The sequence below is a fragment of the Nicotiana tabacum genome, chromosome 17, assembly GCF_000715075.1.
Source record: "Nicotiana tabacum cultivar K326 chromosome 17, ASM71507v2, whole genome shotgun sequence".
NCBI lineage: Eukaryota > Viridiplantae > Streptophyta > Magnoliopsida > Solanales > Solanaceae > Nicotiana > Nicotiana tabacum.
In genome coordinates, this window is record NC_134096.1 from 90,752,385 (window position 1) to 90,762,639 (window position 10,255).

The window sequence follows — 10,255 nt, forward strand, 5'->3', positions numbered from 1 at the left end:
TTAGATATCACGATTATTATGGAATACTCACTTTATTTCAAACTTTATTTTCGCATTTGTTTTCTTGTTATTAATTAATTTAAAATTTTGTTAAAAATGGCTAATTATATTCTAACGTTGGCTTGCCTAGCAAGTGAATGTTAGGTGCCATCACGGTCCCGAAGGTGGGGATTTTGGATCGTGACAGTTGGTATCAGAGCACTAGGTTACATAGGTCTCACGAGTCACGAGCAAGCTTAGTAGAGTCTGAAGGATCGGTACGGAGACGTCTGTACTTATCTCTCAGAGGCTATGAAGTTTAGGAACAATATCACTTCTTTCTTATTCTGTCGTGCGATTTTATTCTATCATCGATGATTGAACCATTCTATTCATATTTTCTAGCAGATGGTGAGAACACGTAATACATCTACCCATGGACAGGGACCAGAACCCCCGGTGGCAACTATGGCCAGGGGTAGATGTCGAGGCCGAGGTCGTGCTAGAGGCTGAGGTAGTGCCAGAGGTAGAGCTCAGTCTAGAGCTCAAGCAGCAGCACCTATTGTAGAACCTCAGGCGGATCTTCAGGAGGAGGTTCCAGTTCAAATTGTACCAGTTGGACCAGTTTATGTCCCGAGAAGGATTTATAGCTACTCCAGTGCTTCAGGATGGTCGAGTCCATCTGGTGAGTCTTATGGAGGGCGTGGCCCAGAATGGTACATTTCCAGTGGCTCCAGCCGTCTCACAGGCTGGGGGAGGAGCATAAACTCCCACTACTCCCGCTCCGGACCAGATGGCTCCCTAGAATCAGGCTCCAGCAGCCCCACCGATTGGGGTAGTTCAGCCAGTTGTTGCGGCACAGACCGGTGATAGTCCTGCCATGTCTTTTGAGGCCTTATTGAGACTGGATAAGTTTACTAAGATCTTTCCAGTTCACTTCAGTGGTACACCTTCTGAGGACCCACATGATTATCTTGACCGCTGCCATGAGGTGCTGCGGAACATGGGTATAGTTGACACCAATGGGGTTGATTTTGCTGTATTTTAGATGACGGGTTCTGCCAAGAGGTGGTGGAGAGATTATACATTGACCAGACCAGTTGGATCTCATGCGCTTACCTGGGAACAATTCTCACAACTATTTTTGGAGAAGTTCCTTCCTATCACACTGAGAGAGGATTACCGCAAGAAATTTGAGCGTCTACAGCAGGGCAGTATGACTGTTACTCAGTATGAGTCCCATTTTGTGGATTTAGCCCGTCATGCTCTCGTTTTACTACCTATTAAGGGAGAGAAAGTGAGGATGTTTATTGAGGGACTCACTCATCCTATCAAGCCTCAAATGGCCAAGGAAACCGGAAGTGAGATTTCCTTTCAGGCGGCTACTAATGTCGCGAGTAGGATCGAGATGGTTCTTGCACAGGAAAGAGGGCAGAGGTCTGATAAGAGGCCTCGTCAGCTCGGTGGTTTCAGTGGTGCCTCATCTGGAGGCAGGGGTAATTTTGGTATGGGTTATCCTCCCAGACCATTTTATTCAGCACTTCAGATATCTCCCGGTGCTTCAGTGAGTCACGGTCCTATTATACCTTACTCTAGGCAGCCAACATTTAGTGCACATTCAGCTCCTATTAGTGCACCACCACTCCAGAGTCACTACAGCGGTTTTCCGGCCCGTTCAGGCCAGCTTCAGCTTCCGCAGCCACGGCATCAGGATGGGTGTTATGAGTGTGGGAACATTGGTCATATCAGGAGATATTGCCCTAGGTTGTTGAGTAACAGATCTCGACAGCATTCTTGTGCCATCATACCGGCACCGGTTGCTTGACCGCCTGCTCAGCCAGTTAGAGGTAGGGGTCAGGCAGCTAGAGGTGGAGGTCAGGCCATTAGATGTGGAGTTTAGACCGTTAAAGGTGGAGGCGAGCCAGTTAGAGGCCGTCCCAGAGACACAATTCTGAGTGGTGGGGCCCAACCATGATTTTATGCTTTTCCAACTAGGCCTAAGGCTGAGTTATCTGATGTTGTGATCACATGTATTTTTCCAGTTTGCCATAGAGATGCTTCAGTTCTATTTGATCCAGGATCTACTTATTCCTATGTGTCCTCCTATTTTGCATCATATATGGTTGTGCCTTTGTAAGAATATAATTTTTGACCCGCCATATTTTTGAGCTATTTGTAATATTTAAAATATTTATTTAACTCAACTTTAATTTTTATGGAGTTTTAGCCAATTTTTACTTCAAATTACAATTTAAAAACACAAAAATATTTTCATCTTTAGTTTAAGGTCAATTATTATATTTATGTTTATAGTATTTTAATTTTATCACGACTTTGCCTATTTTCACTATTTTTTACTTTATTATAACACTTGAAAATACAAGAAAATATATAGAGTTTCATTTTTAATTTTTAGTTTTATTTTAACCAATTAGGAATGATTTTAGGTTTTACAAGCATTTTATATTAATTTGGAACAAAATTGGCTTTGTTAATGAATTTTAAGCTTTTCTTGTCCATAATTGAGCCCAAATTCGAATCTTCCACCAGAGCCCAATCCTTTGACCCATCGACCCTTTTAGAGGAATTAAGTCGCAGCGGCACATAGGACCATGGATACACTGTCTATATATGGGGTCTTTCTTCTTCATTGAGTACACACGGTGGTCCGTTCGAGATTTTCGAGTTCTGGGTTCGCTCACGGGCTGATTCGCGGTTCATGTCCAATAGTTATTGTTGTTTGCTGCTTTGTCGAGTTCCCGTCGACGGATTCTTTCCTTGCTTGAGTGAGTGTAGAGTTGTTTGGAGGAAATTCTGCTATTAAAACACTACTTAAAGGTCCATTTCTATCTTTAATATTCTACCTCTTGATTTTTGTCACATATGTGTTTGAATGGTTGATTCATACGGTTTCCATGATTATTTGTGATACCTTTTGATCCTTTGATGAAATTTGTTTGAGTTTGATAGCTGGATTCGCTAATGACGTGAAAGTGACAATAAGATTATTTTTCTTTGTTGTGTACGTGCTTTAAAGTAGGCTAGCTGGCATTGTTTTTTATGTTACTGCTTCAACCGAATGCGGTTTAGCTTTAATGAAATAAGGGGTTCCAACTTGAAAACTTATTTTGAATTGATTTCATTGTTTGGGTTGCTGTGTAAAATTCAAAGAAATTTAGGTTTAGGATAATTGTATTATTCTTCTAGTCTTGTTTTATTTACTTTTTTGGGTATGAGCATGCCTAGGTCGACCACACTTAGGTAGGCAAACCTTAGGATTTTGTTTGAATTTTCAAGGTAAGAGGTCATTCCCCTTTAGTTTATTATGGTTTCATGAGGGGAATGCCCCAAAGAGTTTGTATATATTTTTATCCGGGGTATGCCCTGAAGTGAATGTAAATGGAGGCCCAGGCTACATCGCGGAGGAAACATAGCGTAGGATAGATTATAACTCTTAGTATTTTTTCTTTTAGTACTTCCTTTTCTTTTCTCTTATTTTTCTTTTATTATATGGGGACGATCTCGAGCCTCTTTTATGCTTATTTTCCTTTTTCTGTATTTTGCCTCAATTAGAATATTCTTTAAAGCCAATTTGATCGAGTACGCAACCGTACTAGTTACAGGACTTGGGGAATGCCTAATACCTTCTTCCCGAGTCAAATGAACCCCCTTATCTATAATCTCTGGTGCAGACTATGTTTTAGAGTCTAAATATGTTTTCAAAAGGAAAAATTATTTTTTAACGGTGACCTGGCACACTGAAATTAAATGTCAGGTGGCGACTCTAAATATCCTTTGAAACACAATTTCTGTCACTTTCTAGTTGAAAACCCTTTTGATCTTTAAAATCATCTTTATCTTTTTTAAAGGGGTTAAAGAGGTGAAAAAAGGGTGTGACAGCTTTGGCGACTCTGCTGGGGAGTTGCAGGTTCGAGCTGGTACTTGATGTTGTTGACTTTTTAGAATATTCGGTTGAAGTTTTAATGTTTTTATTTGCTTTATTTGATTTTTATTTTTGTTTATGTCGTTTTATTATTTGTTAGTTGTTTACGCATTTACAATTTTTCCTTTATGTGTTACTGCTTTATAACTGTCAGCATTTGCATTACCCGGTCAATTTTTTCTGTAACAAGTCTCGTAGTACGCGTCGCGTACACGAACTCTTTGTTGAGTCACCCTTATTTTAGTGGGGGGAGGGGAGGAGGCGGGCGTCGAACGTCTGGAGTGGGTGGAAAGCTTGAGCAGCCACCATCGACCATACGCTCCCCCGAATTGCCTTGTTAGTGAACCCCAAACGTAGGTCAACTTTAGGTTATTTTTATTTGCATCATATCATTATGACCTAGCCTCCCGTTGCTAGGTACCGTGTCCTTTGTAGGAAGCCTATCCAAATTATGTCAAATGGGCCTGCCAGCCCAAAAGGACATTTCAATCATCCTACGTGCTAAATGTTGCATCTTTGAGGGTAGAAAAGTCACTTGGCGGATTGATGTTTGGGAAAGAAGGGTGAAAAATGAAGCAAGAGAGAATATTGAGGGTTTTGTCACTTTTAGTTTCTTGCCCCGTTTTCTAAAAGAAAACCAACAAAAATATTTTACATTTTCTCATCATTTTTTTTTGAAAAAAAGACATAAATTAGTTTTTCCAAGTTAGTTGCATTTTTAAATTCTCTCCCATATCCAATATTCCCGAACTATGCATACCTGATTCTCATCTTTCGGGGCGAGATACGTAGGCAGCCCATATAGGGTCCGATCTTCCTAGTGAGTCTTAAGTTCTTGGCTTCGGGGGTCGTAGCCAAATCTTGCATGTCTAGCCACTTTTGGCCACATCGGTCTTTTTGCAAAATAGGGTTATTTTTGCAAAGTGGCTTGTTGAACCGTGTTAGGAAAGTCTTGAATCCACAATTAGTTGTCTCCTTACTTTAAGGCCCATCCTTGTCAAATTTTTATGTTTAGCCACATTTGGCCATATCGGCCATTTTTGCGAAATAAGGATATTTTTACAAAAGTGGCTTGTTAACCCATGTCTTAGAGTCATGAGTCCACAACAAGGCGTCCACTTAGTTTAAGGTCCATTCCTGTTGAGTTTGCATGTTAATCATTTTTGACCACATAGGTCATTTATGCAAAGCGGGTCATTTTTGTAAAGTAATTTTAGAGACCGTGATTCCTGGGAGATCGGGGGTCCTATAGGCCTTCGTGCGGTATTTTCCATGTCTTACAGGTCATCCTAGCCGAGTTTGCATTTTTAGCCGCATGTTCGTGTGTCCAATAGGAAGGTTATGGTCTCATATAGTGTCTTGAGTCACTAACTCTATTTGGTCTTATCTTCTTATTCACGTATGGATCCGTTTACCGGAGCTTGAGCATGATAGACGCCCCTGGACCATTCCAGTCAGGACCGTTGCATACAAGAGCTGCTTGGGGAGACTTTTTATGTTTTGTGTCATTCATATTGTTTTTTTTGCTTTCTAGTCTTGTTTAATAGTATTCAGTCTTTTAGTTGGTGTCAGAATTTGTCGTAGTATAGTTGAATTTGTCAAGTCTCTCATTATCATACTTCCTTTTTTGTATTTGAAAAACCAAAAAAAAATTATAAATAAAAAATCCAAAAAGATTCTTATTTTTTTAGTTTATTTTGTCCATCAGTTTTCCACATCTGCGCTTTGTCTGATTCATGTGGAACAAGATACGTAGGCAGCCTTAAGGTTCAGTCACACCAAGTCAAAATCCAAAAAATTCCTCACTTCAAAAATTCTTTACACCTAGAGCCATTAATTGAGAATTCGTCGTTTTCAATCTGAAATCAAAGACACTTCCAAGAGTAAGTGTAAAATGGTGTGTTATGTGGAGATTCGTACCAAACAACTACTGTTATCCTTAGCCACACGGTGAATGCCAAACTGTTTACCCGAAAAACGGAGATAGTTGAATTTATACGTAGTTCTAAGGATATGTGGTACAACTTGGCACAAATCGGAAAGTAAGTAGAAATATATTGAATATTGACTTGCAAAGAATAAAATACAAACCAATATCGAATTGGAAAGCGATTTTATGAACTAGCAAGATGAATCAATGTATAAAGGTCACAAGAGGATAATCTCTTTGTATTCCTCTTTTAATAGTAATATATGAATATAAGAGTGTATGTATGCCTCAATATTCTTTTTCTTACAGAAATAATAATTATCCCTCTTATAGTGGAGGGATCCTACTTTAGATATAATTTAAAATACATAGTGGGGATCCCATGATAAATTAGCTTTTCCCTAATTTCCGCCGAGATTCTCTCCCTTAGTGCAGCTGTAACGGGTTTTGTATCTTGGCTCGATCTTGATCGGACTTGGTATTGGTCGATTTTCAGGTTTAGAGCTCGATATTGGCTCGGGGCCCGGTATTGACTTTGGCTCGGTATTGGTCGGTCTCTGGCTTTTAAGTTCGACAACACCGCCTCACATCATAGTTCGATTTGGAATCGAGCTCTGTATTGACTTCGAGCTTGGTACTTAATCGGTCCCCGAAACTTGAGCTTGGTAACCTCGCTTTGGATCTTATACCCGATATTACAAAGATGACCTTCGATCCATTATGTTCCAATCTTGACTAATCGTACGAAAGTCGAAACCGGTTTTGATCGTATACAAATGAATAAATATCACTAACACACAAAGATATAAATTTATGTTGAGTGGACGTTTAATCCTTAATCATTTTGTTTTTTGATTACTTAAATTTTTTGTTTAAAAAAGCTTCACAAAAGCTTGTATTCTTATAATTACGATATTCTTGTCATTGCCAATTGCATTTTTTTCCCCAATTAAATTGAGATATTTTTTTGCACGGTTCTTTTGTATTGGCTTCTTTGCTATTATATTTACGGATTATCTAAAATAAAGGATCCTTGACATATAAGGTATCCAAGGACTTAATTATGGGGTAAGATTTCTTTTTTTATTGAATTAACTAAGTAGAATCATCATTTATTATTTTAGAATTGTAATTAAATTTTATTTTATAACTAAAAATATTTTAATAATATTTATGTTAATTTTTTAGTCTAATACTCATTAGGGTGTAAACGCGTGTTGCGTTGCCCGTGCCAAAAAACTAGTAGACTAAAAAAAGTGATTATCGTGCCCTAAACTAGTAGTATGTATAGTTACTTTAATTTGTGGCAGTTTTGTTTTTGTTCCCCACATATGTTTATCGTTAGCAATGATTATCAACTAAGTAGAATAAATTATTGTTAAGCATGTAACTCTTGGTGGCTTTTATGTCCTTTTCAATTTGCAATTTGTCCCAATACGGGCCCCCAACTGCTCCTATATAAATAGCCAATTCGTCCACTTTCTTTTTCCCACTAAGCTATTGTAAACTTGTTTGTAATATTGATCAGAACGCAGAAGCAGCGGCCAAAAGCAAAAATGATCAAATTGAGGTGCAAGAAGTTTTTCCGAAGCAATTCGAAGAATGGAAGTACTGGCGCCGCCGCTGCAGTAGGCGGCGACACCAAATTAGCTGGTGGTGAAATTAAATGGGAATTGCGTCCAGGAGGTATGCTAGTTCAAAAGAGAGAATGTGCAGAGAAAGCTGGAGATTCAATTATCACGCTTAAGGTTTCTACTGTTTCTAAGTGGCATGATATTTCTATACAAGCTACTTCAACTTTTGGTAAGTTTTCCATTTTGTTCACTTTCCTATATACTAAAAAAAAGTAGCAAATAGGTGGATCAAAAGTTAAAACGAGTCAAATTTATAAACGGGTCATGATTAAACCCGTTAAGCGTCTGCTTGAGCATAATGAGCTGAGTCATAAGTCATAACCTAACTCACCCAACATGATTCACCCTCTTTTTTCTCTTTCTTTTTTTTTTTGTGAAAAAAAATATAAAAGCTAATGATTGTTTTCTTAAATTCTTCCATATACATAACCCTTCATCTCTAATTTTTTTATATTTTGTATTTGTTTTGTGATCATTCAGGTTACACATTTTGACTTGTTTTTAACCTAATAATTTGACGGGTCATTTCGGGTTTACCCCGTTGTATCAAGTCAACAACTTGAATTATAACCAACCAGTGACTGGCTAAAAAATGTGTTACATTATTCTATTTCTACTATAGATCATTACTATAATGTTTAATTCACGACCTGCTCTTACCTGATTGTGTGTTTGGTTCTTTTCAGGAGAATTAAAGATGATACTGTCAATGGTAACTGGTTTAGAACCAAAGGAGCAAAGGCTATTATATAGAGGGAAAGAAAGAGAGGATTATGAATACTTGCACATGGTTGGAGTGAAAGACAAAGACAAAGTGTTGCTCTTTGAAGATCCAGCTATCAAAGAGAGAAAAAAGCTTCTTAATTTGGCTGCAAATGGACATGTCCAAGTCATAGAATCCTCTTACCACACCATTTGTGTCTAAAAACTAGTTAACATTGCTATTAGTGTGCCATTAATTGTGTAGTGTTTTGATTAATTACTTTCCTAAAAAAAAACTAACCCCCTCTTCATCAAGAAAATGAGTGATTGAATCAAGATTGGTGATAAATCTGGTTACCAACTTGCCCTTCAATTAGAGTAGGTCCTCCTTTTCTTTACTGTAATAGCAAATTTTATATGCGAGCCCAAATGGGGTTCCCAAGGCAGCATATATTAAAATGTGTAACTGGTGCATGTCCGCATCATCTCGATTAGGTTATCGACTTTGTAAATTGTACTGTAAAATTTTTTCCTTAATATTCCATGTTCCTTTTATACCTTTTCGATTTAACTATTGGATATCGAAAATCAACTACTTCCTCCGTTTCAATTTAGACGAATTAGTTTGATTCGTCACGAAGTTTAACAAAGTAGAAGAAACTTTTGAAATTTGTGATTTTAAAAATTTAAGGGATAAAAGTTTTGTGGAGCCATGACATTTATGTGGTTATAATAACTCTCATTAAGGGTAAAATGAGTAAAATAAAGAGTTTAAAGTTGAATTATTTTTAAATTTAGAAATGCGTAATTTATTTTGGAACAAATTAAAATGAAAGTATTTTGTCTAATTTAAAACAGAGAAAGTATACCTTTTCCTAAAATCGTTCAAATCCGAGATTACAGATTAAAAATATCTAACTATCCCGTTAAAGTTTAAACCCCTTGGCGGTCCAACATGCTAGTATATATGTTCCATTTGTAAAGAATTGAAGATTAATGACCGTTGGGGCCAACTTGGCCGGCGTACGTACAAAATATGGGCACACGAAATTATCAGAGTACAGGCGTGCATGTGTGCATCATTTAATAATTAAAAGTTGAGCTGAAAAGAGGGAAAAAAAAAGTCCCTACTCTACATCCAGAGAATAATATTCACCTTTATATTTCTTTTTATTTATCCAATATGGATTGCTTAAGGAGGATAAAGAACAAGCTCAATGGAGTAGAATTTACATTTTCTCAATCCCCATTTTGAGAGAGAAGATAGAAGCATACATAATTTGGATTCAGTGTATTAAACTTTTTATTAAATATGTAAATATATTAAATTTATAATCTAATCATTATCGCTTGAAAATATCATTTTAAAATTCAAAATATAACATTAAAATCTTGGCCCGCATTTTTTTAAAACTAGTATGGTCTTTTTAAGTTTGCGCGTGATGCTTCATTTCAAGCAGCAGGAGGGGCCACAAATTCGCTATCAATTGCAAGTTGATTTTATTATTGGAGATGCTTGACAATCTGGAAAGCAACATTATATTGGTGAGGAGTCTTAATTGTTTTCTATTAGATAATCGTTTGGTGTTTGAGATAGTTTGGTAAGTCGGTTTCCAACTAATTAAATAGCTTAATTCTGCAATTTCTTCTCACTGAGAAACCTTACAAGTTTTCTATTGTCAGATAAAAAATTTTCTTCTTGAAGCCTGTAGTAAGATATCTTTTTTCGGGGTAGTGCATCAGGTTAGTCTCAGAACCTTCTTACGAAAAATAGCAAATAATGGCAATTTACCCAAAATGTAATCTTTTTAAAAGTAACTAGTATACGTATCCGCACGATGCGTGGATCGATTCAAAGAAAAAATAGAGCGAAGAGAGATAGTAAAAACATATGTATATTACAGATTTAATTTAGTGATCGCAATCAAAACAAGAGAAAAAAATAAATAGATGAATTTTATCAGGTTGTCTCTATATTATTGTTGCCAAGGACTACCAATCCCAAGTGACTTGTTAAAAAAGGGTCTGAGTTAAAAACTTAGCAGCACGAGTAGAAGAAAAAGAAGA

At 37.2% G+C, this 10,255-nt stretch overlaps 1 protein-coding gene across 1 annotated transcript; it reads left to right on the top strand.

Moving 5' to 3' along the window:
- Positions 1–2,615: 2,615 nt before the first annotated feature.
- On the top strand, positions 2,616–8,745 carry LOC107802638 (BAG family molecular chaperone regulator 2-like). Its single transcript, XM_016626167.2, has 3 exons — positions 2,616–2,817; positions 7,381–7,655; positions 8,173–8,745. Exons 2-3 carry the CDS (start codon positions 7,409–7,411, stop codon positions 8,409–8,411), a joined length of 486 nt encoding a protein of 161 aa, XP_016481653.2. The 5' UTR covers positions 2,616–2,817; positions 7,381–7,408; the 3' UTR covers positions 8,412–8,745.
- The last annotated feature ends 1,510 nt before the right edge of the window (positions 8,746–10,255 follow it).